General features: G+C 36.9%; 1 protein-coding gene across 8 annotated transcripts in view; it reads left to right on the top strand.

The window, feature by feature from the left end:
- The window catches only part of NBEAL1 (neurobeachin like 1), an 80,156-nt gene that overhangs the window by 39,444 nt on the left and 24,463 nt on the right, over window positions 1-16,249 (top strand). For all 8 annotated transcript variants that reach the window (XR_011680357.1, XM_071434771.1, XM_071434774.1 and 5 more), the window contains 20 exons: window positions 890-975; window positions 1,287-1,376; window positions 2,835-3,003; window positions 4,019-4,152; window positions 4,541-4,700; window positions 4,797-4,899; window positions 5,612-5,768; window positions 6,251-6,409; window positions 6,749-6,908; window positions 7,187-7,275; window positions 8,084-8,665; window positions 9,242-9,417; window positions 9,771-9,924; window positions 11,125-11,253; window positions 11,564-11,869; window positions 11,981-12,130; window positions 13,041-13,198; window positions 13,661-13,785; window positions 14,601-14,727; window positions 15,733-15,881. Coding sequence is in view for 7 of the 8 variants with exons in the window: in XM_071434771.1 (XP_071290872.1) it covers window positions 890-975; window positions 1,287-1,376; window positions 2,835-3,003; window positions 4,019-4,152; window positions 4,541-4,700; window positions 4,797-4,899; window positions 5,612-5,768; window positions 6,251-6,409; window positions 6,749-6,908; window positions 7,187-7,275; window positions 8,084-8,665; window positions 9,242-9,417; window positions 9,771-9,924; window positions 11,125-11,253; window positions 11,564-11,869; window positions 11,981-12,130; window positions 13,041-13,198; window positions 13,661-13,785; window positions 14,601-14,727; window positions 15,733-15,881 (3,363 nt within the window). In the remaining variant the exon portion in view is untranslated. The remainder of the gene's footprint in view (window positions 1-889; window positions 976-1,286; window positions 1,377-2,834; window positions 3,004-4,018; window positions 4,153-4,540; window positions 4,701-4,796; window positions 4,900-5,611; window positions 5,769-6,250; window positions 6,410-6,748; window positions 6,909-7,186; window positions 7,276-8,083; window positions 8,666-9,241; window positions 9,418-9,770; window positions 9,925-11,124; window positions 11,254-11,563; window positions 11,870-11,980; window positions 12,131-13,040; window positions 13,199-13,660; window positions 13,786-14,600; window positions 14,728-15,732; window positions 15,882-16,249) is intronic.

Genomic DNA, 16,249 nt, shown 5'->3' with positions numbered 1-16,249 from the left:
AGTAAAAGGAATGAGTTATGAACAAGACCACACTAAGCTTTGCTTTACACAGACACATAATGAAGAACTTACAATCCAGAAGAACTGCAGAACTGACCTGAGTGAGAGGGCTTTAAAGCAAATAAGCTTAACATTTAATAAATATGTTATGAAGTTTGATTTTAAAATGTTACATTTCCATAAGCTCATCTGTTTATCATATGAGCAGACCTGTAAAATTAAACATTACGGAATAATTGCACTTGTAAATTTCTGAATTTTTGCTACCCTTTGCTCACATGTGTTTACAGTTGAGACTCTTTAAAAGTATTGCCCTTATTTGTTAGGCTACTTAAAGGTGATTTATGCTTAAGGATTCTTCCATAAAAATCAATAATTAAGTGGTCATTTTGAAGAAAATACTCTGAAAGCTATGTGGTACAGTTCAAAGTGTGAAAGGTATTAAGTTGCACAATGACTCAAAGTTGTTACAGATTGGCATTAAAACACTTGCATCATTTAAAGGAAGTATTTTGTATTGCTAAACAAAACTATCTTGAAGGTTACTCATTTTCTGGGCATTTAGGCTTGATGACAGAGATTAGTGACAAATGTGAGATAGGTGTTTGTACAGACAAACATGAGAGCTGCTTGAAGGTAAAAAAACACCTCTTCTTTGTGCAGTTTAGCATTTCATGTAGGATGTGTTCCTTTTTAAGCAGACCCTCTGAAATGAATGATTTAAGTCATAGAAACTCTACTTGAAAGCATGTCTCAAATAGATATGGTTCAGACTGTCCCATTTGTTCTTCCAACAAGTTTGGTAGTATAACATTTGTAAAGGGCAACATTAATAACCACTGGACTCTTAAAAATAGGTCATATGATTTTATATACTTTTTTTTAATAGGTCCAAACTGTTTAACTCCATGGAAGTCTCAAGAAGCTGAAGTAGCAGACCTCCCCAGTAAGGTGCTGCTTCATTATACACCAAAGGTATGAAAGAGGGCATAATTTCTTTGACTACACAGCGTGCATTGCTTTCAGTGTTTGCACTGTGGCTTTTATGGGAAGATAAGGAACAGTGAGAGCTTTCTTAAACTGTAGTCTTGTGCAGACATAGTAGGTTTGCAAAAGGATGGAATTATCTTGTACAATAGAGAATGTCAAATCTAAAATGGCATGTGTTATATTCTAGGGGTTTCATGTTGTTTAAATACTTTAATATCAACACATTGGCACAAAATCTTGTGTTCAAGCAGTTGTAGATGCCTGATGATATCATGGCTTCTTTATGTGTTTAACAGGCCTGCAGAAACCCTATTTGCCTTGACCTGTCTGCAAATCTTTTACATGGAAGACTAACTGGAAACAAAGTAGTGAATTGGGACATCAAGGTAAATGTGTTGTGAAGAGGCAGAACCTGATGCAAAAATAACAGTGGTTGTGTGTTCATCTAACTTTCAGAATGCTGGAAGTTATTATCATAATGTAAATTATATTTAACAGATGCATCATGTTTTTATACTAAGAATTCATGGGCTAACACTGTAGCTGAAGTAGTGTTGCCTTTACATTACATTTATTGAGAACTTATGAGTGCCACTGCATTTACTGTCACAGTACATGACGATATTTTGTGGCAGCTGACAATTCTTCATAATAATGTTGGATGCATGTTGTGTATCAAGAGCATTTTTTCATCTCTAGGGAATTCTGTCATGGTTTTCTTGCTGTCATAAACTTTGAGTTAGATGAAGATTAGTAGGGTTTAGTTAACACTTGGGACTTGTCAGTAGAATACCACATTTTTTCATCTTGAGGAAAATGTATGCACTGTAAATAAGATCTGCCTTTTTTTTCCAAGAACTGTGAACAATTGACTGTACTGGCAAACTGATTAATAAGGAAATATTGCTGGAGCTACACCCTACATATCCACTGTGCATATCTCTACAACCACTTGCTGAGACTAATGTTAAGAAAATGCAGACACTTGTTAGTTAATCTTGCTATGATATGAATAGTTCTAAAATTTGTCCTCTTTACACCAGCTCCACAGTATTTGTCTCTGGACCAAGCTGGGAAAATGAGTGGGTGTCTCTGACTAGCTTGCTAAAACCCTGATTTTGAAATGATTTGAAGTGGTTGTGAATCACTTCTAGAAATCTTGTGTTTGGAATATATTATACCTTACCACAAGAAGCATTGTTTGAACAACAGAATCCAGAATCAATTAAATTGGAAACATCCTCTGAGGTCTTTAAGTTCAACCTGTGACCAAACACCATCTTGTTAACCAGACTGTGGCACTAAGTGCCAAATCCAGTCTGTCCTTAAACACCTCCAGGGGCTGTCTTGTGCTATCTCCACTTGTGAGAAGGAGGGGAAAAAGGGGGACTTGGGAGATTTGAATTTTAAGGAGAGGCTTAGAATTGATGTATGTGTAGAGTTATTTAAAAAAAAATTGTATTATTTGATTGACCTGAAGTTGAAATGTTGCAGGAAGATGATTAAAACAGAGATGTGTATAATCTTCGTCTTATCTTACTGCTTGCTGCAGCTTAGAAATCAGAGAGATGTTTTTTCCTGTTTCTCAAATATATTTAGCAGAAGATTCTTCTTAAGTTTTTGTGTCCTTCAGTTTTCAGTGTTTATATGGGGGGAGGAGGAAGGAAATGTACAAAATGTACTTTCAGAACAGGAGTTGACAGGATGGCCCATGTGTAAGTGGCCTGTGAGACATTCTGATTGGCTTGTGAGTACTCCTGTATGCAGAGTAAATTTTTGCTATAGTGGAAGGGATTTTATTTATGGTGATTATGCTGTTTATCCTGCCTTTTCTCTTGATTCAGGATATGATCAACTGTATTGGTGGAATGAACGTGCTGTTTCCATTGCTGGAGCAGATCAGTTTTCTTGGTGCACAGATGCCTGAGAAGTCTGAAGGAGAAGCTCTGCCTCCAGAACTTGTAACTCCTGTAGAGGGTGACTGGGTGGTGTTTTCATCCCCAAAGGCATCAGGTAGGAAAGTGAAGCTGAAGTGACCTAATTTTTGAGTTTGATTTTACAAGTCCTTTTGTGAATGACAGAAGTCTGTTTATTATGTGCTGAATTTTCCAGAGCATCTATGTAAAGCTGAAAGGCTCTTTCTGTTCCTAGATACCCAACATGGATACTGAATACCAGGAGTTCAGTCCTATATAAAAAATAATATAAAATATTACAAGTATAGATATATTTAAAAGCATTATTTTTCTTTTCATTATTTACTGTTACAGGTGCCGAGGTATGACATTGTTTTAATTTCTATTCTGATTATTTTGAGAAATTGTTTGATGTAAACTTACTGATATCAACAGGAGAAGCTTTCCTACAGCTTGCGAGCTGGGTCACACAGGCATGTGGGGACAGCAGCATCAGAACTGCACTATTTAGCCTTTAGCCAAACTTATATTTTCCTAATAAAATATTCAGGCTCCTACCTCTTCCACACATAGTCACATTTTGGATTAAAATAAAAAGAAACTGAAAAGATGCTTTAAGATTAGATTTTTTTAAAGCTTTGCTAATATTGAGAATTAACTTTGACCTTAACAAAAACCACTGAGAAAGTAGACCTTGCAAGGCAGAACGCTACTTTTTTACACAGATGAAATGGTGGAGAACAGTGAAAATAATAGAACTTCTCTGTCTCTAATTTTTTGCATACCATGGCTAGGAAGTGTCAGTTTGCAGCTACAGAGGGAAAATAACTGAGCATTTGCAAAAGATGGTAACAAAGAAGTTTGTAACCTACAGTCATGGATGAAGCAACTGAAGTCAGGACTGGGATCGCTTTGCTCTGGAGGGGCATGGAATGGCTATGATTCTGCACAGGAAAAAATCTAAAGACAGGCTACAGCTAAGGAACAGGAGTTCAGAATTTCAGGAAGTAGTGAGGAATATAAACAGCTGATTTTACTTTTTCCCCTCTATTTTTATGCAGTGATCCAATGATAAACCATAAGACTTTAGCTACTGTTGTTCTGTTCTGCAGAAGCACGTCTAGAGAAGAACATAGTTGCAACTTTCATCTTGATGATAAAACACTTTATTCAGGGACATCATGTTAATCAAGAAAATCTCATTCACTCCCATGGAGTTGCCACCCTAGGAGCCTTGTTACAGAAGGTGAGCAAACTTGAGAAATATAATTTAGTAATGAATTTTGTGGATGAGGTTCTGATTTTGAAGCATAGCCAGAATGCCACAGTCTTTAAAGGCCTCCTTAGTAAGAATTTTATTTCTTGTGTTTCTAAAAGCAAAAAGGTGTGAGAAGTTGGTCTTTATCTGCAAAGTGAAATACAATGTTTCATTTTCTGTAATGTTCTGGTTTTTTGATATAGCTATTTTGTTGTTTGGTTATTCAAATGAGACTACTTTTGTGTTTATTTTATTGCTTTAATGGAGCAGACATGGCTGTAGAAGATAAAATAAACTTAAACTTCTGTTTTTTAAAATAAAATTTTATTAGGACATTCCGTATTTTGAGTGCTGACACCTGTTATTATTTTGCAAGGTGCCAAGCATCTTAATGGATGTGAATGTCCTGATGGCTGTACAGTTGCTGATAGAACAAGTCTCAGTAGAAAAGAACATGCAGCTTTTGCAACAGATGTATCACCACTTGCTTTTTGACTTCAGCATCTGGAACAGTGGTGACTTTCCCTTCAGAATCGGTGAGCTCTTGGCCTGAGGCAACTGTGTGAAGGCACAGGACTCTTCACATGACACAAATCTTTATCTTGGTTCTAAAAGAAACCTTTATGTTGTAGGACATATACAGTATCTTTCTACAATCATCAAGGACAGTAGAAGGCTCTTCAGAAAGAAGTATGGTGTGCAGTTTCTTCTAGACACACTCAGGATTTATTATGGGTATGAATTTTACTACTTCTGACTCCTCATTTATTTTTTGTGGCTCTTGGGGATTTTTGCCATCATTCTAAAATTAATAAATAAAACCACAGGTTGGATTTTGTTGGTTGATTTTGTTTACAAAATTGCATTAATTTTTTCCCATTTGACTTACTACTTTGCCTTGCCTTGCCTTGAATTTTTATGCTAAGATTATGTAAAGTTTTTCAGTGACATTAGGAGTGCTTGTAGAAGTAATTACAACTACAAAATTGTAGGACTTGTGTTAAACAATGCAAATTAAGTCATAGATCATTACCATTATAAAAAGTTTAGCATTTTAAGTTCTTTTAAATGCTTGTAGAATTTTGAAGTAGGACTTCTTTAGAAATTTAAAATTGTAACCTTTCAGTGCTGATGATTTATATCTGCTTATGAATATAATTATGTGTTTGAGGAAGATTGGCTAGAGACTTTGCTGTTTCCTGTGGGAGGTGGGAACCTGCAATCCTGACCTACATCCAGATCAGTACAAGTCTGCATTTCAGGGCTTGGATAGACTTGCAAAGTCTGATCTAATTATCACTGTTTAGTTGCTTGAGTTCAGTAAAAATGGAACACTTGTGCACGATGCCTGGGTAAATGAAAAATTACCAAACTGGCACCATCAAATTGCTATTAATGAGCCAGGAAGAGCGTCCTTAGGTTGTCTTTCTGGTCTGTTGGCAAGCAGGACTGGCTGTAAAGACGGCGATTTGGCTCCTGATGACCTGAGGACAATACGGACATCCCTGTATGGACTGATCAAATATTTTCTGAGCAAAGGTGGAACACATGAAGAAATTCAGAGCATTGTAGGATACATAGCTGCCACCAGTGATGAGGAGCAGGTATGCAACATGGCATAAATTAACAGTTTAAACTGGACATGTTTTGGTTTTGCATCTTGGCATTTAGAAATCTTGCCTTGTTTTCTTAAAAGAAGGGTGAACAAAGAAGAAAATGAGCATGAACAAAAGTTAACTGATGTATGGTTCTGTTTAGATGTAGGTAAGATAAGGATGTGCCATTAGAAAAATTATCTTAGTTTACAAAACCAAATGAGTTGATTTTCAGCCTACCAGGAATTGGGATGTAGTTTCTATTTTATAGCATCAGCAGCACTTGATCTTGCTTTGTGTCCATGCTTAATGTGATAAGGTATTCTATAGAGAGAAAAAATGTATTAAAAATTTGTTAAAGGCGCTAATACTGAGCAACAGCATGTCTATTAACCAACAAAAGTAAAACTTAAAAGCCAAGAAAATTTTCCTAAAACAAAGCATGAAATCTAAATGAACTGGGTATTAATTTGGTTGTCTTAATTTTGTAGCTCTGCGGAATTTTGGATGTTCTCTTCAGCCTACTTCATTCCAGTCCAACTCCAGACCAGCTTTTTTTATTGCTCTTTGAACCAGGGAATGCTGATATTCTTTATGCTTTGTTACTGCATCAAAGATACTCTGACAGGCTTAGAGAACTTGTGTTCAAGGTAATGAATTGAATGATATGTTCCTAAATTAATCAATTGAACATAAATTTGTGTTTTTCATTGGTCTGGCAGAAGTGTATGTAATTACAAAGATACTAATCATCCAAGTTTGCTTTTTTCTCTTCTCTAATGTTAGCTAGATGGCATTGTCACAAAGGAATTAGTGTTCTCTTAAAATAAAGTGTTGGGATCTTTAAAAAAACTATCCATGTTGTTTGAGTTAGTTTATCAAATAAACTCTAAAAACTGTGGACCAGCATGTTATATCATACACAAGTTTGAGAGATAAGGATGCTTTTTTTGTGCTCAATTTGCATTTGTGTCTACTTTTCCTTACAGATTGTGGAAGAGATGCTGAAATGTACCAAAGTTTATGAGCGGAGCAAGCACCGGATGAGGCTCAGAGAAGTGGGGTACTCTGGGCTGGGACTCCTTCTGAATGAATCCCCAGTTACTGTTTCTCTTATTAAAAACCTTCTTAACCAAGTTCTGTATGCAGGTAATTGGCAAGTGCTATATCTGACATTAGTACACTTCTGCTGCTCAGAGGCCAACATCTCTGGTTTTTGTTGAGGAAAACCAGAGGTGTTACTTGTAGAGCTGTTCTGCTCAAAGTTCCCATTAGTCTCAGCTAACATTTTCTTAGTTAGCTGAAGTTTGTTCCTTTTACTATCCCTGGATGCAGTCATAACTTCCAAGGCAATTTTTAAATATTTATCTGTTACATTCTCTAGTATGATATTGCTTATGGTGGCTTTTTTTCTTTTTTCCCTACAGATCCTGCTGTCAATTATAAAGATCTCCTAGCTGTAGTGTATCTGGCTCATAGATCAGATATAAACATGAGAGTGATTATCTGCAGAAGGGTTAGTTGTCTTCTTTAGAACTGCAATACTGTCCTTCAAGCCTATTAACTGTACAGTGTGATAACTAAATTATTTATTTGAAATACAGTGGCGGTATTTGTTGTTACTGTTTTCTTTAGCAGTGATTTATTTTAAGAATTAGACCCATCTGTCACTTACTGTTGAATTTTGTGTACTCAAGAACTTTAAAAAGCCAAAACAAAAAGTGGAGCTTCTATCATGATTCTCAAATAGCTTGTATTTTCTGCAAGTTTGAGATAGTAGGCTCCTTGAATTACTGAGTTTTCTCAAAGCTTGTATCACTGGAATTAGTACTGAATGGTAACTGTGAGACACCATATAGTCAAATAAAATCTCCCAAAATGAAGAAGTGAAACTATAATGTATACTATCAGTAAGCTATTAATACTGTAATTTTATTAATAGTTCCCAATCAAGTATATTTTCCAATTTAGATTTTTTTTAGACTATAGGGGAATGGGATTATTTATCGAGATAACTGGCTTTTGGAGGAATTGTTGCAGAAGAGTTGCTGAAATATGGCAACTTACCAATATGGTTTTATAGCTTCTTTTCTCCCCTACTCTTGAGAATTTTTAACTTTTTGTTTTCTTTTTTCTCAACTATATTTTTTTATGAGGAAAAATTACTTTGTGGCTGGTTTGCTTATTATTAGCAGAATATGGCTCTTTATATAAGGTTGTAAGAAAAGAAGTTGAAAGATTGTAAAATGTTTAGTTGAAAAGACAGATGGATGCAGTTACAAGCTAAAATTAATGTGTAGGTATGGGATATCTTCTATCCTTAGATTTTGCACCTTTTGCATTCCCAATTGGATGCAGCACAAGAGATTTCTCAGCAGCTGGGCTGGCAGGACACTTTGGTTAGACTGTTCCTGAAAGAAAACTCAGAGGTCCGGATTGGCTTTAAGGAGAACAGGACTGATTCCTCCAGGGAAGAGGATAAAAAGCCTCCTACTGAAGAGCTACAGAAACATCAAGCTGATAAAACAGAGAGAGATAAAGCTGGCAGCTTTGCATCAGTTAATGGTCTCTTTGATCAGTGGAGTTTAGAAGACAACAAATCCCTGGAGGTCCCTGCCCATTTCTCTGTTAAGCCGCTGGAAGATGCATCCACAGCAGAGATGTCTTTCGGTTCGGAGGGCCGAGAAGAACTCTGGCACAGTAATCCTTCACATCTGAGTTTGGATTTGTCCAGTGTTGACTCTTATGAACTGGCTGATGTTGGGAATCAGATGACAGACAGCCAGCCCAGCACTCCCTCACCCACAGAGAGCACAAAGCCCTTCTCTGGGCAGCCTGACAAAGAGCTGGGTGTTACAAATGATGTGGGCTTGGCTGCTGAGCTTTCTCTCTTTGAAAACCAAGGAGTAAGTAACTATGGGACTGGTTTCTCCAACTGTTGGAAATTTCATTTTGTTCTTTCAATCTCCCTAATGAATCATTATTAGTTTTATTTGTCTCTCCTATCATCCAACAGGAAAGTGAACAAAATGGCTCTTTTATAGTGGATAGGGGTACTTCCTTTTGTAATGTATCTTCTTTTTTGATTGTCCATTTGGGGTAGCTTTGGTGTTTAAAAAAAAAAAGAACAAAAAAGCAAATAAATAAGGCAACCTCCCAATCATAAGAAACCACAAAAAATCCCTGCAAACTCTTCTCCCTCTATATTTAAACATCCTTTATCATCCAGAGGAGGTATGGAGCAGACTTGCTGTGAAAATATCAAGGCTGGCTAAAAGGCAGTTTGTTTTACATCATACAAACAAGCTACAGTCTCTTATATTTTTGTTTTCCTGAGCTTTTCAATTTGACTTTAGAGTCCAGTTGAAGACTGCAGAGTTTCAAATGTTGAAACATGTAAGCATAAGGGCTGTGATGAATAAGAAATGTTTTGAAGGTTTTTCTATACTAGAAGGGCTTTAAATATTTCACTTCTTTTGTAGGGGAGCGATAATGAACTCATACAGTTACTCACAGACATCCTACTGTGTATAATGTGGAAAGGTATTGAAAAATCTGATGATGATGCTTGGATTGAGAGAGGACAGGTGTTCTCTGCTCTCACCAAACTGGGGATGTCTAACGAGTTGCTGCGGCCTTCTGATGAAATAAAACTCAAGTGAGTGTGCAGTTCATCCCTTTTGTGGATAAACAGAAATAAGGGACATGAGTGAAGCTGGGAAGGGGTGGGTGGTTTCCAACAATATGTACTTTTCTCTACTGTCTCTTCACATACTGTCAGAAATATATTCCTGTACCTGTTTAGGAGGTGTGTCTTGAGGCCAGAAGGTTTTAAAACTATCACTGTTTTCATGAGTCTCTCAATCGCTTTTATCTCATTGGCTTATCAAGAAGATGGCAGTTATGTAACTGCAGACTAAGAGATTCAATTAAATGCTTAATTGGATTTTTTAAAAGCCACTTACACTCAGAACATGTAATACTTACTTTGGCATTTCGTTTTCCATGCAGCTTGCTGGAGAAGATGTTGGAATGGTCAGTCACTGATAACAGAGATTCAAAAGCTCTCCCTACACATGCTGAAAATGCCTTCAAGCTCTTGCTAATTGTACAAGGTTTCCTGCAGGCAGAAGGACTAATTAATTCAAATTTATGGACAGAAAAGGTACAGTAACTGCATAATGGAAGTACTGTATATGGGCTGAAATGGTAACAAGAAAGTTGTTGGTTTGGAAACTGTTGCCCTTCTAGTCATATTAAACCACAGATATTACAGAGTAAGGATTTATAGTAGAATGGATTAGAGTGCCCTTTCATGAATAAAAAATGTGAATATTTACCACAGGGAATATAGTAAATTTTGCAAATTAAGTAGGCATGTAAGTAGTACTCTTTACTGAGAATCCAGGTTTCTTCAGACTGGAGAAATATTTAGAAAATGTAAAAGCTAATGGAACAGCAGCAGTTGTAGCCTAAGCAGATTTTGCACTGTTCATCAGCATTTATGACTCTCTGAGCATCCTGAATGAAAGATCAGCCAAAACTCTGCCCTTGGTTGCAAGTTGGGAAATGTCACTTCTGGGTTTTGACCTATATTAGAGTTTCAACAGGTACAGTTTATCTCAACATTTATGTAATCTCTGGCACTGGTCATGCTTCCTTCACAGTCTGAGTTGGCATTGCTTTTCAGTTTTTCTAAGCAAAAAAAGAGAGATCTTATTTGGAAGCCATCATTATTTCTCTAGAAATCCTTAAAAATACTTTGTAAGACTACTTGCTTTAAGAAAAAAGTATAATGTCAAGAGTCATTAGCACAGTAACTCCAATGCTGTGTTAGAGAGTATGTCAAGGTGTATTAGTTTTAAACAAACACATCTGGATAGCAAAATGTGCCATTTGCCTTGGGAATACCCACCTTTCACAAGGCTTGTGTCACTTTTGCTATCTAAATACTGACAGAAAGAAGTGCCTCCTAAAGTGGAGTCTTTTAAATTTTCTAAGGATATGGCATTTACTGGAGTTAACTTGTAGGAAAAGCAGTAAGCATATATATACTCTCTCTCTTACTGTACATACACACAGATAGATATATAGATATATATATGCACACTTTATTTAGGGGAGATACTTGACTTAATGTACTGGGCTGGGTAGATTTTTGTTGTCAGGAATTTCTTTAAATTACTGGTTTAACTGCAGTGTTCTCAGATGATTTTCTGGGTTTGGTTAAGTTAAAAATGTGAACACAGCCTCTTCTTCAGCTCTTTGAAATTATTGTGTCTCCAGCTAGAGTAGTTATTGTTACTTTTATTCCAGTTTATTTTATTTATTTTAATGTTATGCTTATTTTCTGTTTCTGTAATAGCTCTTGGAAGAACTAGTGACTCTCATGGATAGTCTGTCAGTCTGGTACTCTGCTGGCCTAGAAGCAATTAGGCTTTCACAGGTGCAAGTCCAGCTCCTCCTTGGATTTATTGCACAGGACAACTTACAGGTTTGTTGCAAATTCTTGCAAGTGGTACTTGAGTTTTAAGGGCACATTTGATGTAACTGTTGTGGTTTTTGGGAGAGCTGCTCACACCAGTGAGCAGACCTGTGGCAGTCCCTCATCCTATTGGGAAGATGTTTTATTGGCTCTTTGCTTTTGCAGGTTTACTCTACAGTCCTGCCAGTGTGCACCTGTGGAGCACAAGAAGGAGGTAGAGGGCTTCTGTTTGAGGATGGGAATATGCAGGCAGGAGTGGCAGGAAAAAGATGGGTGCTCAAGGAAGATCACACTCATTTTTTGCTGTCTGTTTTTGTAGGTCTGTGCTATGGCAGCAGCCAAACTAAACACCCTCCTTCAGACCAAAGTAATTGAGAGCCAGCCTGAAGCATGCTACCTCCTGGGGAAGTTGGAAGGCATTTTGAGTAGGTCAATTGAAGAGAAGACAGAAACTTACTCATTTTTGATTCCCCTTGTTCGGACATTGGTATCCAAGGTTTATGAACTTCTCTTTATGAACCTGCACCTTCCTTCACTGCCTCCTACCAATGGCAGCCCATCTTTCTTTGAGGACTTTCAAGAATACTGCAGATCTGATGAGTGGCAAGTTTATATTGACAAATATGTAAGTAGTAAATTCTTTTTTGTATCATTTACTCCCTCTTTTCAACCATGAAAGCAGAGGAACCCATTCAGAAATTACATGGTACTTTTTATTTTGTTTTGATGGAACCAGATTATTCCAAATATGAAGCAATATGAAGAGAATTCATTCCGTCATGATAATGAGCAAATGGCACTTTATTGGAAAGATTGTTATGAAGCATTTATGGTGAACATGCACAAGCGAGACCGGGAAAGAGGAGAAAGTAAGCTTAAATTTCAGGTAAGGTTTTCAGTGAGTGTGAGGTTCTCTTAAAAGAACTCTCTTGAGAGCTGCCTTCTAAAAGATGGAGAAAATTCATTTCAGGATGATCCAGTTCAAGTAACTGTAAACAGGTTAATTAAATTAAGATTTTATGGGCAGTGGAACTATATGCACTTCTAGGATATACTTACTAATTCTGCTCTATCAACAGTCTTACATGCAATCAAAGAGATTTCAGTACAGTAGGCCTTCCTTTTCATCAGCAAGGTAGAAATATCCTCATCCATAAGCTGCATCCTCTTTGATTTGTGTTTTGAATTATTAAAACCTGATTTCCATTATGAGCTGTTTCTTTGGGATTTTTTTAAACTCTATTTTAATACAATTAAAGCATTTACAGCAGTGAACATTTCTTACTTAATGTGTGGAAAAATTGCTTCTAAACGGACCTTTCTATATAAGGTCCAGACTGAGTTTTAGCATTAGAGCTAACTTGTAATTTCAGGCAATACCATAGTGAAGTTACATGTCTCTTTGCTTTTTTAAGAACAAAACTTGTAGGTCTATTTTATTCAAATAGCTAAAGGAAAAATACCATTAGAGTCGCATTCAAGAATACAGAATTTAAGAAAAATCCTACCTATTGTAATAGAGTTTCTAATACTGACTGCTTTTCTGATGATGAAAATTGCTTTAGTCTGGATTCAGCATTGATTATACTTTCTTCACATCTTTAAATCAAAGTCTGGCACTATTTCTTCTAGGTCTAAGCTTTTTAAAATTTCTCTCCTAAGTATTACCTTAAAATTTCAGAATGTTTTATCGCTAAGCCTTTTCCGTTTCTTCTTGTTTTCTGAGAATTCTTGGGAAGCTGTTTTCCAAGGTCAGAGTAAACTCAGTGCTGGATCTATTTGCACTGGTGTTTCAGGAGCACTTTGTGGAGCCGTTCAGCAGGAAGGCTCGGCAGGAGAACCTGCGATACAACAGCATGCTCAAACAGCTGAGCAGCCAGCACACAGCCACGCTGAGGCAGTGGAGAGCAGCCCAGCTGTACTTGTTCTCTGAGCGTGGGCCTTGGGCTGAAAGGTGAGACCGGACTTCCTAGACTGCGTGTGATTCTTAAAAGGGGTTTGCTCACTGTTTCATGTGGTTAAAACCAGGTCAGACTGACTGCAGTAACCATGCTTGAGGTGTACAGTCTTGAGTGACAGGACAAGGGGAAATGCCTCAAGTCATGCCAGGGAATGTTCTTATTAGAAAGTAATTTTGGGGTGATTGTGGTGATGGTAGTTTGTCAGTTGGACTTGATGCTCTTGAGCATCTCTTCCAACCTTGCTAATTCTGTGAAAATAAATACTGTTTACAAAATAAAGAATGATGGTCAGAGCTGCAATATGAAACAAAAGCAATAGCTGCATTTTAATCTTTTATTTTTTACAATGTACTACTGGATGACCAGTATTTTTCTAAATATGTACTCTTTTGTAATCAGTTCTTTCCTGTAGGTCTTTATTCAGATTGTTTTTATGAATATTCTTGTTTTCCTAGGAAACAGCGTCCTGTTCACTGGAAACTTTCAAATGTGGAAAATTTTTCACGTATGAGACTAAAACTAGTGCAGAATTACAACTTCAACTCTCATCAGGATGCTAGTGACCTGAGAGATAATTTAGGTATAAAGTGGTATTTGCTATCTCACTTGCGTTCTTACCAAAGAAAGATACCCACTCTCCTCTTTGTGTTTAATAAGCAGTATATGCTTATATACTTAAATATTGATTTTTTTTTTAAATTTCATCTATACTAAAATCTATATTATAATAGCGGTTCTTTGACCTTAAACAACATTTTCCTACTAAGTAGAATTCTTTTGCCCTGGTTCGTTGAAATGTGGGGTTTTGTTGAGCAATAAATAAAAGTCAACTCCTCTGTTTTAAAATAAGAAGTCATACAGCTTTCTTGTATGAGATTTTGCTTCTTTCTTGAAGAAATAAAGATCACAGTAAGCAGTATTTGTTGAAAGCCTTTTAGAATTTGTGGCTAAAATGTGTAGATAGGAAGTGCTTTGTTTCAGAAGTGTGCCAAACAGCTGAGTTAGGTGTAACTGTGAAGTTTGGTGTATTGGATATCAAGGCTCAAGCAAAAAAACCCCCACGAAACACTCTTGTAAACCCACATAACCAAAAAACAAATGCAATGCATTTCTACTAAATCTGCATGCTTTAGCAATGTCTGGAAAAACATTGCTAAATATTTTATTGTAAGTGTCCATATCAGAATTCAAGTTAAATTTTTGTTGTCATAATTTTCAGTGTAGCTCAAGGACTGTTTGTAGTGTTCTGCTTAACCACAAAAATATATAAGAAACCTGCTTGCTTCTTACTTGATTAAAACCAAAATTCAACTGTAGAAGACAGGTTTAGTAGGCTAGATTTCCAAAAGCATTGTAGCAGAAAAAGTTATGAGCTGTTATGTCTATTTATGCTAGGTGTGCACCAGACACAGCCCTCTAGTGAGTCTCTGCTTCTGGAGGTGGTGAAGCAGGTGAAAGTGAGTGACTTGGAAGATGATGTTCTGGAACTACCAGAAGAAGACACAACAGCCAGTTCCAATTTGTAAGTAGAACAGGATAAACAATTATAATTTGTTTCTGTGCTAGGGATAGGGAGCAAGAAACAATTTTGTGAGTTGAATAGCATCCAGAGTTTCCCTCTATTTTTGTCTGGCCTTAACAATTCAGGGCAGTTTTGATCAGCAAAGTTACTGTTGGACTGTTGGATTTATCCTTGTTACCACTAAGACAAGAAAAGCCCCAGGGAAAAGGAGGCAGAGCAGATGTTTATGAGAATCCATTGGTGATTCACTGCTCACAGGTGGGCTGAAGCTACAGAATTGTTAATGCTTTTCTACTGTGTATATTGACTGTAATTCTCAGGAGGCAATCTGCTGTGTGAGGACATGGACCAGACTGGAACTGCCTCTTGTCCATAGTTGCCATGTCATTCACTCCATTGTCAGCTGCATAGCATGAAAATTTGTGTGGTTAGCATTTAAGTGCTGGAGGGTGCCTTGTGTTTAAGAGCATTCCAGAGGGAAGGCTGTGCTTCCTTCATGGCACTTGTGTGACTGCAACCAAAAAAAAAAAAAGGGCAGGAGAGAGAGAGCAGGGAAAGGGGAGTTGAGGGAGGATAGCAAATGCTTTGCTTTGCTTCAGTAATTGGACATAAAGGTTATTAAATGCTTGCTGTAGATTATAGCAAAATAACCCTGAAGATAACTTCAGTCACATGAACTGGAGCTCAGCTCTCATCTGGACCAGAGAGCTTAAGCCCCTAACAATTAAATAAAGTAGGGAAATGCAGCCTGATATTTTTGTACTTCACATGAAGTCAAGTCCACTGTGCCTGAGACCAAAATATGAAGACTGAAGAGTGATGCTGTTTGTGGTCTAGTCTGAAACACCCATGACTGCTGATGAAAGCAGCTTTATAGAATTGTTTATGCTGCAGTTTTAATGCCATTTAAATTTGATTCTTTTCTAACTGTGCTCTTACCAAGGATCTAAGCTAAGCAACAGTATAATCTACCCAACCCTGTAACACTTGGTGGTGTTTTTGCAGGGATGAGAAGGATGAGGAAAGTCAGAAAGAAAAGCTAATATTGTCTGAAGACTGTGAACTCATTACAGTAATTGATGTGATACCAGGCAGGCTGGAGGTCACTACCCAGCACATCTATTTCTTTGATGGTAGCATTGAGAAAGAGGAAGGTAAGCATGATCAATATCTCTCTATTTTCAGTGTAGTTCAACATTCTGCTTTTTGTAGGCTGAGTTTGTTTTGAAAACGAGTGTCAAAGTAATTGGAAAGAGACAAGTTGTTGGTCTATACTTAAAATTAATATTGCTTTTGATGGTTAGTGGCTGACTGATCCCTTCAGAATCAAGAATCTGGAACTGTAATTTCTGAGCTGGTAAATTGATTAACTATTCTTAATATTTCTTAAAAATAACTTACTAAAATCCTGCTGACTAAAAAAAAGTTACTACCTCTAATTTGCTTTGTAAATGGCACCTCTCTGTTCTCTTTCTACAACAAATAATGTTGTACTCATGCATTGATTAAACAGCAGTAATAT

Source organism: Agelaius tricolor, unplaced genomic scaffold (genome assembly GCF_023055355.1).
Source record: "Agelaius tricolor isolate 1412-34295 unplaced genomic scaffold, bAgeTri1.0.p SCAF_10, whole genome shotgun sequence".
NCBI classification, from domain to species: Eukaryota; Metazoa; Chordata; class Aves; order Passeriformes; family Icteridae; genus Agelaius; species Agelaius tricolor.
Note: the sequence above shows the minus strand (reverse complement) of the source record. Positions and strands in the feature narration are given on the sequence as shown.